Here is a 16,995-nt window from a genome sequence, read left to right as displayed (position 1 = left end):
ATTTGACGTTTGCTGTTTATTTCAGTCTTTAAAGAGCAATAATCAAAATTGTCTGATACGTGAACCTTACCCCTTATATTTCTCCTGCTTTTATCCCATCTGCTGTGCATTTGAGGGGTCAGGCTGGGTTTCCCATCATGCTCGCTGGGGCCGCAGCATCTTCTGGGGCCGCGGTGTCCGGGATCTCCCTCGGAAGCCGCTCCGCCCGGCTCCCATACCCCTGCCCCACACGTGTGCAGCTCTGCTCTCTAGTCCCTCGTCCCACAAGTCCCACCAGCCCGGTGTCCTACACACCAATCTTTTCTTCTCTACCCAGCGTTTGGGTTCAATTTCTCTATGTTGCAATTTGGAAAACACCACCCAGCAGAAGACGGGCCATGCACGTGTTACTCTTTTGCCCTCAGGATCACAGCCCCATTACCCCATGTCTGAAACACAACAAGTACACAGAGCAGTTTGTTTTGTAGTTCACGGAGAAGTGCAATATCCGCTCTTCCATTATGGCTGAAAGTGGAAGTTCATTAATTCATTTTTGTTATGGTAGCTTCTTATTTTTTCTTCAGTGGATTAGTATTTCTAGATGTTTGGGTGGTACATGTACAGAAAGGCCACATGGAATGTATTAAGCTTCTGGACCCTCGTTTGTTTTTTGTGCAGTTCTATAAATACTAACAGAATCAGCAGTAAACTTCATGATGTTCCTATTTTGAGCCCCATGCTACGAGAGAAGCTGGGGAACAGCATGCCAGCGTCACATAAGACCAGCAGAGAGACTTTTTTATAGCTTCAAAGAGTTTTCCGACCCTTTTGGAAGAGGAAGCAAGCGGTGGCTCCCGAAGGGGCGGTGGGTGACAAGCAGAGGGGATGGACTCTGGCCAATAACAGCACGATGCAGCCCCTCAGAGCCCTTTATACACCGAGTTATCTGACTCAGCCCTGCAAACAGTGCCATGAAACAGTTTCCTTTCCTCTTGCAAGTGAGAGAACAGAGGGCTGAGGAGACTGAATCAAGTCCAGGTGAGAGGCAGGTTTCAAACCTGGTCTGCTCAGTTGTGTCCCAGCCGAAGCGCCAAAGTGTTTACCATTGTCTAGAAATGGCTGCCTAGTAGTGACGGGAATCAGGGTAGATCTTAAAGAACAGATCAGATTTGCAAGAGTGAAAAGGCAGAGGTAAATAAAATGACCTCAAGGAAAGGTAGAGCCACCCTTGTTAGAGCAGGGTGTTAACAAAGCATAGTTAAAATTATCTCAGAGAGTCCGCTAACAACAAATTCTTCGGCCTGACCGGTAAGGGGCGAAACCGGCGTCAGGTGAGGAGTTACAAAGGAGAGCTCGATCGACCTGGGCGCGGAATCCAGACGCGCGAATCCAGTCGCACGGGTTCCAAACCCAGGATTGGACCTAGTGAGCGACCGAGCGGCCCACCGGGTGAGCGACTACAGAGGAGTCAGTGGGGAGGCGGTGGCAGCGAGTTGACTGTGGTTGCCCGGTTGCGCGCGGGTGAGGGAGTAAGTGGTCCGACCGGCGGCGGCGGCGGTGGCGGCGGCGGCGGCGGCGGCGGCGCCATTTCCCCGCTCTGACCATGCCCCCACATACAGCGTCACAACCCAGCGACCTGGGACTCCAAGGCGCCGCTTCTCTCACTTAAAGGGCCAGAACAGACCAAAAATGTCGCAGGGGGACCTCAAAGCCCCGGAGATAAATCTAAGTGACGAAGAAATAGCAAATCTCTCAGACGCACAGTTTAAAACACTGGTCATCAGCTTCCTCACAGATCTGGTGGACTATAGCCACAAATTAGAGAAACATATGAAGGCTAAATTAAGGGAAATGAATGGAATTCCACAGGAAACCCATAGAGATGAAAAAAAACTGGGACTCAAATCAATGGAGTGAACCAGAAGGAAGAAAAAAATGATCAATCAGAAAGGAATGAAGATATAAGAATTCAGAAAAATGAGGAGAAGCTTAGGAATCTCCAGGACATCTATAAACGCTCCAATATCCGAATTATAGGGGTACCAGAAGGGGGAAAGACACAACCACCAGTGGAAAAACTATTTGAACAAATAATAAAAGAAAATTTCCCCAATCTGGCAAAGGAAACAGACTTCCAAGAAATCCAAGAAGCCCAGAGAGTACCAAAAAAGTTGGACTCAAGAAGAAACACACCAAGGCATATCATAATTACATTAGCCAAAATTAAAACGAAGGAGAGAATCCTGGAAGCAGCAAGAGCTAAGGGGACAATCACCTACAAAGGAGTCCCCATCAGGCTGTCAGCAGATTTCTCAAAAGAGACCTTACAGGCAAGAAGGGGCTGGAAAGAAATATTCCAAGTCATGAAATCTAAAGACCTACAACCAAGATTGCTCTACCCAGCAAAACTTTCATTTAGAACGGAAGGACAGATAAGGTGCTTCTCAGATAAGACCAAATTCAAGGAGTTCATCATCACCAAGCCCTTATTATATGAAATGTTAAAGGGACTTATCTAAGAAAAAGAAGTTAAAGAAACATGAACAGTGAAAGGACAACAAACTCACAGTTATTAACAACCACACCTAAAACGAAAGCAAACTAAAAGGACAGCTAGATCAGGAGTGGAAACATAGAAATGAAGATCTCAAGGAGGGGTAGCAACAGGGGAGTGGGAGGAGGAGACGGGGGAGAGAAGGTACAGAAAACAAGTAGCATAGACAGTAGATAGAAAATAGATGGGGGGGGCAAGAATAGTATGGGAAATATAGAACCTAAAGGACTTGAGACACATGGACATAAGCTAAAGGGGGGGGTAATGGTGGGGTTGGGGGGCAGGGTGGAGGGGAATGAAGGGGGGGAATAGAACAACTGTAACAGCATAAACAATTCAAAAAAAATAAATTTTAAAAAAATTGTAAAAAATTATCTCAGAGAATAACCAGGTAGCCAGCTCTGCGTGTAGACAGTGGTTAAGAAAAGTGCTTCTAGCAGCCAGAGAGAAGACGGCCTGGTGGAGCGGAGGGAGAAGGTGGGAGGCCGCTGGAGACACATCCCATAGTGACTGATGGGAAGGGGGATCAGTGACATCATTGGCAAAGGGGGAGAGAAGGAATAAGAAAGTTAGTTCAAGTGATAAATAGATCAGAACTTGATTACAAAGTACATGGAGAATTACAGAAGGGAACGCGGCAAAGACCCAACCACACTTTGGGTTTTGAATGAGAACGAGGACACGAGGTGCCTGACAAAGACAGAAGAAGCGAGCATGGGAGGCGTGGTGGGTGCTGCCCGCTCTCCATTCCCTGCGCCGTGTCCCGAAGGGGCCTCGCGGGCACTTACCAGGACAGACTCGGGATTCCAGTGCAGGGGGCTTGGGGGAACTCGAAGTCTCCTCGGCGCCCCTGTACGGTGCCCGCTTTGGGCTCCGACCCCGGGTCCCTCCCAGGCAGCCCAGACTCGGTCTCTGGCTGCCTGCATTTATCACAGGCCCTTCCGACGCTCTTTCTCCTCCACAGAAGGGGATCCTGGAGCAGCAGCAGCGGGAGCGAAGCGATGACAGTTTCCGTGGCGTCTGCATGTTTTGCAGTGAGGAGTTCCTCGGGAACAGGTTTGCCACTATTCGTGTCTTTTACGCGACGGTTTTTCCTGTGAAAACCCATCTGCGCACCCGCCATGCTTGTGTGAGCCACGTTTGGGGGTTCGCTCGGGTCCCTTTCGTGGTGTCAGCAGTAATTTTTCAGTATGCCTGCCACCAAAGATGGACTGCAGTTGCTCTAAGCAGACCAGGGAAATGAATTTCTTAAATGCCAAAAGTAGATTTATGTTTAACATTGTAAAACTTTTTAAATCGGCCGGCAGGCAAGACTGTGTGAACAAACCACTACAGACACACTGTCCTGTATGAACTTGTTAACTAAACTTTTAGCACTTTGGCTGTTTTACTTTTGTTTAAAACAAAACAAACCAGCGCCGAATCGCTGCAATCCCAGGTTGAAGCAGGTCCGAGCTGTCTTGGGCAGCCTTCTCTTCCCTGTGTCTGTGACAAATCAGAAAAGTGGCACGGCACAGTGACAGGTCCGAGGCCAGACACCCGACTCCCCTGTGGAGTGTGGTCCTGCCCAGTGGCCGACAGGCCGGAACCCGCCCACATGGCCCCGCGCCTGTCTCGGTGTGGAGACCCCCATGTCACTCTCCTCAGCACTGTCGGTCTCCACTCCCCGGGGGCCGTGGCCGACCCTTTGTTCCCGGGCGGTTCGCACCTGACGCCCATCACTCCGCTTCCTCCCTAGATCTGTCCTGCTGAACCACATGTCCAGAGAACACGCTTTCAACATCGGACTGCCCGACAACATTGTCAACTGCAGCGAGTTTCTACGTACGTTACAGGAGAAGCTTGACAAGTAAGTCCTTGACGCACCACGACCTGGATCTTTGACTCTTGTGGACAGTTACAAGTTCATAGTCAGAAGTAACTGCAGAAATGGACTTTTTTCCATTCATGGAAAGTTCATGTTGGAGGACTTCGCGTCCTGTATGACAGTCCTCACTTGGTGCAGATCATATCGTTTGGTCTGTTCTTTAAATAAAAGCATCCCATGCATCGAACAACACACACACCCCATCAGTGTATTGAATGCGGTGTGATGAAGACACTCACCGTCCAGCCTAGAAGCAGAACACTAGTCATCGCTTGGTCCCCCCGGGTGCTCTTTCTCATGAGTATTCCCCAGAAACCTCTGTCCTCAGTTTTGGGTTCATAATTTCTTTACTTTTCACTATAACTACTTTACATATTTAGTGAGGTAGATGTACTGTCAAGTTGAGGTCTGTCACTCAACTGGATGTGAGGGAGGAGATGCCGCATGTGTTCTTCTGCCCTTTCCTGTTCCTCTGCATTTGTGAACCGTGACACTCCACCTGTCCCCAGGTGACATCCTGTGACCTTGGGTCCTGGAGCCCAGCGTGTAGAAATGAGGAAGGAAATTGTCAAGGTTGTCCAAATGCCTTTTAGAAATCTAGCCAACTTTACTTTCTGGGAAAGTGTCCAAGATTGCTTTTTTCTCAAAACCTATTTTTCTTTATTTAAATATAATCCTAAAGAATGTGGTGTCTCGGCCCACAGCATGTAGAGCAGTGACATTAAAAAGATGTATCGAGGGATGTAGATTAATTATAAAAACTTCTGACTTCGTATTCTGGTATCAACACTACATTAAAACAAATCCCTTCATTCTTTTATTGGAGAAGCCTTTGTTTGTAAAATAATGCCAGAATATCAATCATCATCAGCTTACCGCTCGCTCATAAATTGCTTACTTATAAAAGACCCCAGTTGGTTTCAATGGCATAAGAAAGTTTTGAAAGGTATTTAGTAGAGATGAAAAGAATTCGAAGTGGAAACACCTGATTTCAATCATTTGCAAGATTTTGTGTAGAAGGCAGATTAATTCTGTGTGACTTTACAGAGTAGAGGTCCAGTGACCATTGAGTAAAAGTCACAGGATGTCAACTGTCACACTTCACCTGAGAAGGACATTTCCTTTGTAATTGGTCGGAAACTGGCCATCACTGAGTGGTCAGGTAATGAATTCCTCCTCAGTGGAAGTGTTCAAGTAGAAGGTACTTGAGAATGATAGGGTGATAACTACCATTTATTGAGCACTTACTGTGTGCTGGGTATTTTATTTTTAATATATATACATGATGCAATATGCACATGTTTCTCTTCAGATATGCATAAATTATGTAGACATAAGTGTGTATAAGTTTTAAAAATTCTCTAAGATTTGGTATCATCTTCAGTTTAGAGGTCAGACAACAAGACGAGTAACACCACTGAGTCGCCCGGCCCGCAGGTGCCGGAGCTGGGCCTCGTGCCCTGCAAATCAGCTCCCAAGCCGTGGACCCCTCCTCACACGTGGCAGGTGCAGCTGGTGCTCGCTGTCATCACAATTCTGTCAGAACACGCCTGCATTTGCGTTTTAGCAGAGGCAGTTTGATTAGTAAACCATCAAATTAACGTGGGCTGTCTTTGCCACAGTTTGAACTAAACAGCCGACCCAGCCAACTTGAAAACACACGTGCGTCCCAGAAAGCCAGGGAAGCACAGTGGGCGGGGCTCTGACGAGGCTGCCCCAACCGCTGGAAGGCTCTGCGTGACCGAGCCGGGTGACCGTGGCTCAGTAAGGACAGAGCCGACTGAGCGCTGTGTCCCTGCCGCAGCCTGCAGTGCCTGTACTGCGAGAAGGTCTTCCGGGACAGGAACGCCCTGCGAGACCACATGAGGAAGAGGCGGCATCGGAGGGTCAACCCGAAGAACCGGGAGTACGACCGCTTCTACGTCATCAACTACTTGGTGAGCCTTTCTTCTCTAGACGCAGAACGGCGCCTCCCGCAGACCACACCCTGTCTGGGGGGCCTGCGCTGGGGCACCTGCAGGGCGCACAGGCCGGAGGGCACTGGGGGCGCGCCACACAGCAGCTGCCCTTGAAATGTTCCTCTGCAAACACAACTGCTCTGGTTTTGCCCTGCTTTGCCTGTTGTTCGCAGAGTAAAACTGTCTGTAGAACGCACAGTCACCCTGACTGAAAAAGTCCCTATGCACTGTCACCTCGAGGCCAGAGACGCCTATATTCCAGTTGAAAGCCATGCGCCTGCCTCTAGCTATGCGAGCTGCTACACTGGGTAATTCTTTTTAAAAAAGCAAACCAGCCTCTTCATTCCTCCCCTCTTTTCCAAGTAAAATATCATCTCCTTACCCACCCCCCCAAAATCATCTATACCGTCCTCTTGTGCCATTTTATTTTTAATGGACATTTTAGAGAAACAAAGCCACATAGGTCATTGCCCGAGGCAAGAGGACCTGCATGTGTTTGACCTGTGGGTGGAAGGACAAGGTCAGAGGTTAAGGACTTTTGATGTACTGAACGCTCTCCTTGCTCAGAAGCCTCAGCCTTCTGGGTGGCAGTCCCTGCCAGGGAGAGAGGCGTCCAGTTGGCGGCATGTGTTGTGAGGGGCGGTTGGAACCTACAAGGGGATCTGCGATGGACATCGTGACGACTGTGTGCCCCATCTGTAGGTTTTCAGGGGGTTTGCATAACAAATTAGGAAAGCTGCTACTTGTATAAAGAGAAGGATGAGTCACTGTGCAGTGGGGTTGGGAGACAGACGCGGAGCTCTCTTTCTGACACTTTGCTTGCAAATGGAAACGTTTCTTCTTACTGTAAATGAATTGGTACTCAAACCCATTGGCACAGAAGGCGTGATTGATTATAATCAGCCATTTTATCTATTGGGCAGAAACGAGCACATCCTGAATTACATGGAAATCTCTGCTCGAGGGTACAGTGTCTGTCTGTGCTAACTAGTCCATGCAGGGTTGGAATAAAACCGCCCCTGAAGCAAGTTGCGCATGTGTTTGAAGACGGATGCAGAGGAAGCCGCGGCAGGCCGAGGATTTTCTACAGTTCACCGAGGGCAAAGGTGCCCTCGAGCCCCTCTGTGGTCCTTTCAGGCCCCTCCATCAGTCGTTCCTGGGCCCTGGGGTGTGCCGGGTGTCTAGTCTGTTGATGGGGATGAGTCCCTAAGGACCTGTTTGCCTCCCCTCGCCTGCTCTCTTGTCACAAACTGGTACAGGAGCCAAGGCCCACACGAGGCTGCCTCTCGCCAGCCCTGCAAGAGCTCAGACCCAGGGTCTTCCCTCCTCAGCCCTGTGTGCTTTCCACCAAGGTAACTAGCCAGCAGCAAGAGTGATTTTTCTAAAAGCCTACAGTGTATTAATGATGGGTGAGCACTTTGGAAGTGATGCGAACTTCCCTTTGAAAGAGATTGAGGACACTAATAAAGTCTCTCTAGAGTGTAAGTGCCCTAAGTGAGAGGAGTGCGTACCAGAGGCACCAGCCCTGAGAACAGCCTAGGACACTGCCGTCGGGAACAGGCATGACAACACCTGGAGCGAGCCTGCGAAAGACTGTTCCGAATATTGATGGCATGGAGTCGGAGGAAAGTGGGGGCCCAGCGTTGCTCAGCAGCATTTCAGTCTCATCTCATACCCCATTAATGACAATCTTCAGTTGGAAGAATAACTGCTTCTAAAAGTTTACTTAAGCAATGAGTTTTTAAAACGAGAAAAAGCTGGCGTGCACGCGCAACTGCGGGCAGCAGGCAGGGCTCCGTGGCCTGACCCAGCGTGGGCGACTGCGCCTCCGCACCTCCCGGTCTCTCTGCAGCAGCACTCTGCAGGCATTCGAGGGCCGTCCAGGTACCAGATGCTGCCGGCCAGGTGGCAGATCTGAGTCACCGCTCTCGGAGTGTGTAGGCTGGGTGGGAGGCAGGCACATGAGCACCCTCCTGTGCACACCTGGTGAGGGGGTGCGGCGCCGGTGCTCAGGCCTCTGCCGCCGCAGCAGGCCCATGCTCCCTCGCCTCTGCTTCAGATGGGGTCTGCAGACCCGAGGTTGGGTGGGTGGTGGGGGGAAGTCCAGATGCTCCTGCAAGAGGCACTCTCATGGTCACCACACAGACAGACAGACAGACATGGGGCCAAAGGGCCAAGGCTGCTCTGGGCTCTCCTCTGCAATCAGCAAGCCGGCCGGTCCCCTCTCCTTCTCAGGCAGGGCCATCTCCGTGTTTAACCACACACACCAGCTTTTGAACACTAACGGGCTTGCAACTCCACTCAAGGCCCTTTGCACAGTCTCAGGGGTGTCCAACCATTTGCCGTCTCTGGCCCCACTGGAAGAAGAAGAGCTGTCTTAGGACATTGTGACATGTAATCGCCCAAAAATCTCATGTTTTAGGTAAATTTACTATTTTGTGTTGGGCCACATTCATAGCCATCCTGGGCCCCAGGCAGCCTGTGGGCCGCTGGTTGGACACCCCTTCGAGGTCATGTCCTTCGAGTGCTGGCTGTTGTCTCACAGAGGGGAGGTGCGGGCGGCAGCGGTGGTAGCAGTGGGGGCGGTCACCAGCAGCTTCACGATCACACGCTCTGACACCCCTGCTTCGGAGAGCAACCCACCGCCCGGCCTCCTCATCGCGGCTTCAGCGTGTGTCCCCGGGTGTGGGGTCACAAGCCCTGAGCTTTCTGAAGGGAGCTCTTTTATAGTGGTTTTATCATTCTTTGATTTTTTATTAAGTATACAGAGCCATTTTAACAAGTGGGCTCTTAACCTTTCGTTCTTAGCTTAGTGATAGTTCTCGCTAATGAAATGATTTCCATCCCAAACACTCTCTCTGACGGGTTTTTTGCATAAGTGCATGTGTCTGGGGGCGAGGGGGCTGGCAGAGAGGATCTTGTTTTCCCGTGTTTTTCCACCCACCCGTCGATTGCAGCCATCTGACGCAGGGGCTTGAGGGGGCGCTCCACACATCCCCACTGACGGGCCTTCCAGACTCTGTGTTCTCGTGGTCGCTGCTTTCCTGACATGACTCATTAGCAGGCGCAGCATCTTAATTAGAGTCCCGTGCTTTGCTTCTCTTCCCTCTGGGACCGGTTTCCGTGGCGAGTCGTAGACTTAACTGCACCAAAGCGGGGTGCTCTGGGAAAGTCGGGGCCGCTGTCACTCACAGGCCATGTGTTTCCTGGTGCACCGAGAACACAGAGCCCCATCTCCCTCTCGTGTGGTGCATGGGCACACGCTTCCATGTGGCACTGCAACTGAACACCGAGAAAGGTGCAGAACAAAGCTCTGAGTTTGGAACGTGGACAGTGTTACTTGTTGCTCTCGGCTACAAACATTTATTGACAACCGCTATTGCCCATGGCCTTGTCCAGCGAGACCAAGTAATGCATGAAGGATTTAATCCATAGCCAAGAGGTTCAACTGATGAGGGATGTGTTGGCCATGTGGGGGCCATTCTTGGGGTGCACGGTGAGGTGCGGACGCTTCATGACTCTGGGGAGGACATAACCAAGTCTGAGTTAACTGTCTCTGACAATGTCAGGAGAAATTTCCACACGTCTGGGTGATGCGACACTTAGCTGGTAGATAATGACAGCTCCCAGACTCCTTAGGAAGTTGATGATAGATTTTTTTCCTTCAAAATCAAAATGGCACTTGTAGCTCTTTTAATTAAATAATACCTTTGAGAAAAAATGTTCCCAACTGCAAGTGAACTTGGTTGTGTGTTTTCAGAAGAATGGTAGGGAATGGGACATGTGCCTTTATGGCAGAGTGTGTGGGCTGTGGACGTAGTCCAGCTGCTCAGAAGGGTGTCTGTCCGTGTCCCCACGCCCATCGCCTCTGGTGTTCCATGCGCTCCCACCGGCGCAGTGAGGAGGCCAAGGGAGAGGAGCAGACCCACCCAGTCAGCTCAGGAAATCCTTTTGATGCGGGGTCTAAATCAGCCTCAAATGTGTAGACTTTCTTTGTTACAATTCAGTTTTTAAAAATACCCTCCAGAGCCCACTGTGGGCTGGGCTCTAGAACCCTCCAGTGAGCAGAGGCCCTGTCCTCAGGGACACTGTAGGGGAGGGGACAGGTGGCACAAGAGAAAAGTGATGCCAGCAGTGGTCAGCACTTGGAAGAAAAGTCAGACGTCACAGAGGAGTGGAGACGTGAAGGGGGCTGTGGTTCCGGCACATCATCGTGACGCGCCAGCAGGGCAGGTGACGCTCCTGCCGAGCCAGGCAAGCACGTGAGGGAGCGTGTTCCTGGCAGGTGATGCAACGGGCTGAGCCTCTCAGTCATGTAAGCAAGCGTGTTATGGGCGGGCGATGCCACCAGGGTGGGGGAGCAGGTGGGCGTGAGCTTGCTGGACTGCAGCAGGACCAGTGGGGCTGACACGCCCCGAGCAGAGGTCGTGCGGTGTAGGGAGGAGGCATGGAGGCCATGCGGAGGTCCCAGGACCTCACCCGTGTGAGATGCCACGGGCGGGTTCACACTAACAGGGGAGGGACATGTCCTAGAGAAGAGTCACTGTGGCCGCTGCCTGGGAAACAGACTGCCGGGACCCCCAAGAGTCCAGTGGGGAGAATGTCTCAAAATCTCCATTGAGAAATATTGATTGGTTGGTTTTTTAAAAAGATCCCTAGCAGATTCTCATGGGCATCCAGGGTTCAGAAGCACTGACTTACTTAGATTTAAGAGGCTGGACCTTGAGAGGACCCTGCCGCTCCTCCAAGCAGAAGAGCACAGTGGAGGCATCTCGGGCTGCACGCGCCCTTCCTCCCGCCCCAGCAGCAGTTTTGACGCATCTTCTAGTGTTGTTCATATCTGCAGAGCGCGGGCCTGGTGGTTTGTTGTGTCTGTTCTCTCTCTCCCCACCCCGAACTCCTAACCTCTCTGTTTGTCCCACAAAGGAACTTGGAAAATCCTGGGAAGAAGTTCAGTCGGAAGACGATCGGGAGCTGCTGGACCATCAGGAAGAGTAAGACTTGCTGATGCTGCTCATTGATTAGTGCTTGAGGGCAGGGAACCAGTCCTTTAGTTCGGGGTCAAACGTCATTCCGAGGAACCAGAGAGAGGGAAGCAGAGCTGCTCTGTGGGTCACACCTCCCTGCGTGTAACACGGCCGGGACTGCTGCTCCTGCTAACCAGTGTGTGGTCGGCCGTGGGAGCCATTAGCTGGACACACAGAACACGTCACTCAGAGAAAAGTACCTTCCGGGGTGTCTTGCTAACCCAGTTAGTCCCCAGACCTTGCAGTGACATTACCTTTGGCCTCTGCGTGCTGCCTGTCACGGGGGCAGGGAAGGTGACTGAGCTGAAGCTAACCTTGTCCTGTGTTCACCCCAGCCACGACCAGCTTAAAGCATCTTGGCTCCTTGGCTGGGGACCACACGCCGGAGGAGGGCTCTCCCCGCCGGAAGGGCTCCCTGTTGCCCATCCTCTCATTCTCTCCCGAGACTTGGACTCTCCTACTCGGGAACCACAAGCACTTGTCCCTATATCAAAAAATAAATGCAAGGAGAGGAAGGGATGGTTGGTAATGCTGTTTGAGTTCTCTACCCGCCAGTCTGCCACCTGGTTTAACACCCACTTCGTTCACAATGACCTGCCCTCCCATGTGAGGGGCTTGGCGTGCCTTTGTGGGACACGCCAAGTGTTGTGGGGTGTCGTGCCATTCCTGACAGCCTCCTGCCCCACCCCCAGCCTCTCCCCTCTGCACGACCAACCTGCTCAGCTCAGAGACACTGTGCCACCCCACAGCACAGGGGCTGCTCGGAAGGAGCAGAGGCAAGGGGATGGCTGCACCCAATCACTCTTGCTGTTGACGCCATGGCACCACTGTGACGCTGCCGCCTTGGCCAAAGCATTGGCACAGGCGGGGGTCGGCAGGGCTTCCTCGGATGAGAGGCTATGAGTCACGTGAGGCGGGGCACAACACCCTCTTCGACAAAGGAACCCCCACGTGTGCCGCTTTCTGCCTGACACAGGGACTGGTCTGACTGGGAGGAACACCCCGTCTCGGCTGTCTGTCTGTTTTGTGAAAAGCAAGCAGAAACCATCGAGAAATTATGTGTCCACATGAAGGTGAGATGCTTCTGTTCATCTGAAGTTTGTTCAGTTCTGACAGGAAAGCCAATCATTGTGGCAGCCCCTCGTCCCATTACACTTCCGGTCCCTCCGGCGCACCCCATTCCTGAGAGTCCCACAGGCTCAGGCCGTGGGCTGGGCCTGGGGGAGCCGCTGGGTGGGGTCTCACAGACCACTCTGCTGCCACCCACCTTTGAGATGCTCCCGAGGTCCTTCCCCTGCGGGGAAGGGGACCCTGAAGCCAGGGGCAGCGCTTCTGTGCCACTGACTCAGGAGAGCCCAAGGCAGGCTGCCCTCCTCACAGCCTGGGGGACGGGGGCGTGCAGAAGGAGTGGGCACAGGGTGAGGTCTCCCTCCTTCAGTGACATGGACTTGGAGAGAAGACATCTGAGAGGGTTCCCAGTGTGTGCCCCTCTCTGGATGCACTGGCTGCTGCGATGGAGCTGGAAGTGAGCAGTTGGGAACCTGCTGTCATGCTGGTGTCTGTGAGAGAGGGCACTGTCACTCCCTACAGCTGCTGGGGAAGGGGCGGAACTGGTGGCTCCGGACACTTACGGCTCAGGGCTGGAGGGCTGATGACCGACATGTGCCCACCCCCCTGTGCCCCATGGGGCCCTCTGCTGCATGAGCCCCGTCTCTGCGCATCAGAGACTGCACTCTCCTGCAGTGGGTGTGGGCGGTGGCCCTGTGGAAGCAGAGGCTCGGGTTCCCGGAGCCAGGCTGCCCTGAGCGCATGTGTGGTGTCCAGGGTGGACATCTAGCTCCCAGCATCCTCGTGTCTGAGAACTGGAGGGAGACCCGGTACCCGCCCAGTGTAGGGGTTCCCTCTGTTGCGCCCTCGATGGCGCCCTCAGCCTCTGCTCAGTCACATGCCCTGATGGCTGCCGTGCGTCCTGGCGATCCTGCCTGAGGGGCCACACAGACTGCACTCTGTTCTCTGGGAGCCTGCAAGGTGTCCAGGGGACTGTCACGGGGAGGGAGGGAGGGAGGGAGGGAGGGAGGGAGGGAGGGATCAAGCCTCTGCAGCGTGAAACACGTTTCAGTTGGCATGTGGGAAGGCACGAGAAGAGAAACCTGCCGGCTGGCACAGTGCAGTAGGCGGTCTCCGGTGGAAGCAGAGTTTGTGAAGTGGCCTGTGCCGTGCAGCTCGGACCCTTGGGCCCAGACACAGGCCCGCAGGCCCACACGTCCCCAGCAGACAAGACACTGCAGTCGGCCCACTGTGGGCATGCGCATGGGCCGGCAGGACTTGGACGCTCAGCAGGCGGATGGTGGGGGGGGGGGGCGGTCAGGCTGCTGCGGCTTCTGAAGCAGGAGACGGTGAACTGGGGCTGAGCTGTGTTGTGCTCACACTCCAGTGAAAGATCCAACATGTGTGTGCTCACAGGTACCTCCATTCCTCCTTTTAGGACACGCACGAGTTCGATCTCCTCAAGATCAAGTCAGAACTTGGTAAGTCAGCATGGGCGCTGTGCTTCTGTGCACCATCCCAAAAGCACACCTGTGTTCGTGCCTGGGGCTCGCAGCCACCACAAGTTCAATTTCAAGTGCAGGCTTTGGTTTCATGCAGTCCTTCTTCCCTCCCCAACACACACACACACACACACACACACACGCTTCAAACAACATGCAAGTCAATGGCTACAGTCCCCACCAGAAAGGCAGACTGGCCACCCGGGCCTCGGGCGAACTGAGCGTTCCCAGGCGTGGGTGACGCAGACAGAAGTCCTGCGTTAGCTCCTACAGAGGCGTTCTCACTGTCCCGACGGTGGGGAGACTCGGGGCGTTACAGCACAAAGCACGGACTCACTGATGAACCCAAGACCACCCAAAGCCCGCTGTCCCGCCTCAGTGCAGACTGCAGCGTGTGCCCTGCACTTCCCTGCTCTTACGGACGCGTTTCTGTGTCGCCATGTGACGAGCTCAGCCGTCCAGAGCACATGCTGTGGAGCCATCAGGCCCATGCCACCTCCCACCTCCCGCTCACTTGCCTCCCACGTGACCCTGGACAGTGTCCTGATGCATGGGGGGGGGGGGGCGGTGATGCTACTACCTGTGGAACGGGATGTGGGGATGTGGGGACGAAAACTAGTCGTGGGTGGGAAGCAGTTAGAGCCATGCTGGCACGGGAGCCCCAGCCACTGCCGGCTGGTACTGCTTGTGTCTGTCATCACACTCTGTGACTGGCTGCGTCTTTGGGCTGGTGGGCAAAGGGAAGTGGCTCTTGATAAAAATTGTAACAGTGCAAAAAACGGGCCTGACCAGTTTGGGGCTGATTCTGTGCACTTCTGTTTTTCAGGGTTAAATTTCTATCAGCAAGTGAAGCTGGTCAACTTCATTCGAAGGCAGGTCCACCAGGGTCGCTGTTACGGCTGCCACACGAGGTTCCCCTCCAGAGCCGACCTGCGGGCCCACATGGAGGCGGCGAGGCACGCCGCCCTGCTTCCGGACGTGGCGACGTGGGACCAGCCGGAGTGAGTGCTGCCCGCACGCGCACATGCACGGCTGCGCCCCGGCGCCCCGCATTGACGCATGCTGATGGGAAACAGTGGGAACCTTCTAAACCTATTTTTGAAGTCATTCCGTGCCTTGTAAATGTAACCAGCTGTTCCAGGTTTTGTGATTTAGAGATATGTACATAAAGGGAGATAGAGAGATTTCTAGATTATATGTTATTAAAACATTGAAAGCATCTTTCCATATCTGATACACACCCATTGGATCAGTTTTAGTAGGTGTCAGATATCCCAGTCATGAGTACATCCCAGCTTGTTAGGTGCTTTTTGCTCCAATAAGCAGGGACACTGAATCACCACGTGCCTGCATATTTTTGCACGTCTATCTACTTACTGATGTAGGTAAACTCCAAGATACTGTCAGAGAGCATGTGACTGGTAGGGCTTTTGGCATGCATTTCGCGTGTTGGCACATCCAGCGTTAAGCAGCTGGTCCACAGGTGCCCTTGCCAGCCCAGCCTTTGGGGCTGGTTCTCACGTCACTCTGGACAACCTCAGTTAGGCAACCCCTGGGGCTGCTTGGAGGTCCCTCTGTTAAGGAATGTTACATCCAGTCCCCCCAAAACTCTAGCTGAAAGCTTCTGTTTTTCCTCTGTAAAACAAAAGGCTTTAGTTTTTCCACAAACCCCAGGTTTGAGAGAGACAGAGTCAGCCCTGGCTTGATCTCCTGCCTTGTTCCTGTAATTCTTCCTTCACGGGCTGAAATATTTGGAGGCCCTCAGCACAAACCACAAAGTGTGTCTGGACAAGGTACCAGAATAGCACACCGGAAGTCTCTGGAGAGCTGTCTTTGTTTTTGGTCTGCTAGAATGAAGAACCAGCAATGGTTAGGTTGAGAGAGAAAACACGGAGAGCAGTGGTTTTCACCAGACACAAAAGGAGTGGGTGTGAGGAAGTGCAGTTGAGCTTCCTTAGCCGGGGGAGGGGGACCTATTAGCAGGGGGGCTGGTGAGAATAGTGAGAGGGACGTGATTCTCAGCTTCTGGTGGGGAGGTATTCTCTCGCCAGAGCTGCCCAGGACTGGAGCCGGCTCCTTTTCGGACAGTGAGTCTCTTATTACGGTAGATAACTAGCGGGGACATCAGCAAGACCAGTGTCAGCCAGTAAAGGTCGCGCCGGAAGTAACCAGCAGCAGTCCCTTTACAGCCTCTGCAAACTGCCGCTGGGTGGTCGGCAGGGAGACCTGTGAAAGCACAGCGGTCACCTTCAGCTGCTGGAGCGCTGCCGGGCGATAGACACTGTGGTCATGCAGCCTCTCTGTGGTTGTTTTCAGGTACTACTTTCCCACCTATGAAAATGACAGTCTGCTGTGCACACTGTCCGACAGTGACAGCGACCTGCAGGCCCCAGAGCAGAAGGGAAGCATCCCCGTCATCAGTGAGGACACGTGCAGACTGCAGGCCCTGAGACAGAGCAGTGTCCTGAACCAGCTGCTGCTCCCTGGGGGCGTGAAGGGCCAGAGGGAGCCGCCGGGCGGGCCCCCGGGTCTTCTCACAGAAGATACTCGGGAAGGGGCGGTACAGGTGTGACCACCAGCACAGGAGCAGTCCTTGGCGAAATACACTTTAAAAAATAAAGTTTGGTTTGTTTTTTCAGAAAAGAAATGAGGACCTCTTGTGTTTTGGCTTGAAAGTTTTATTACGTAATCCTCGTAACTGAGCATTTCATGGGGCTCAGTGGTCTGTGACAGGACATGCAGATCACAAAGGGGGGAAACTTCCCAGCTGTTTCCAAAGCGGACTTCCACCAGCACGTCAGTCTCTTCCCCACAGGCTTTCTTCACCCAGTAAGTCAGAATTTGACAGATGTGAGCTTTGTTCAAGACACCAGGGAAGCTGGGGACACAGTGATGCAGCGAGGGGCCGCGTGGAGAGGAGCCTGGCCGGAGTTCCGGGCAGTGCACAGAGGGGGCGCTGTGGCAGCGCAGTCAGGGCCTTCTGCCTGGAGTTGCAGGCTCCCTGCAGAAATGGATGTTCACCAACTAACTTCACTTCCCCCAGTACGTGTATACACACGTA

General features: G+C 53.0%; 1 protein-coding gene across 2 annotated transcripts in view; it reads left to right on the top strand.

The window, feature by feature from the left end:
* ZNF277 (zinc finger protein 277) overlaps positions 1-16,568 on the top strand; it is a 76,473-nt gene extending 59,905 nt beyond the window's left edge. The window contains exons 5-12 of one of the 2 annotated variants that reach the window (XM_037156032.2): positions 3,498-3,589; positions 4,272-4,382; positions 6,205-6,337; positions 11,285-11,352; positions 12,362-12,458; positions 13,871-13,913; positions 14,761-14,935; positions 16,251-16,568. In XM_037156032.2, coding sequence (XP_037011927.2) covers positions 3,498-3,589; positions 4,272-4,382; positions 6,205-6,337; positions 11,285-11,352; positions 12,362-12,458; positions 13,871-13,913; positions 14,761-14,935; positions 16,251-16,506 — 975 coding nt within the window. In that variant the 3' untranslated portion in view covers positions 16,507-16,568. The remainder of the gene's footprint in view (positions 1-3,497; positions 3,590-4,271; positions 4,383-6,204; positions 6,338-11,284; positions 11,353-12,361; positions 12,459-13,870; positions 13,914-14,760; positions 14,936-16,250) is intronic. The other variant, XM_037156033.2, reaches the window with a different exon arrangement.
* Positions 16,569-16,995: the final 427 nt, after the last annotated feature.

The sequence above is a fragment of the Artibeus jamaicensis genome, unplaced genomic scaffold (genome assembly GCF_021234435.1).
Source record: "Artibeus jamaicensis isolate MK-2021 breed Jamaican fruit bat unplaced genomic scaffold, CSHL_Jam_final contig_1016, whole genome shotgun sequence".
NCBI classification, from domain to species: Eukaryota; Metazoa; Chordata; class Mammalia; order Chiroptera; family Phyllostomidae; genus Artibeus; species Artibeus jamaicensis.
The sequence above is the reverse complement of the archived record's forward strand: the minus strand, read 5'-3'. Positions and strand labels throughout refer to the sequence as shown.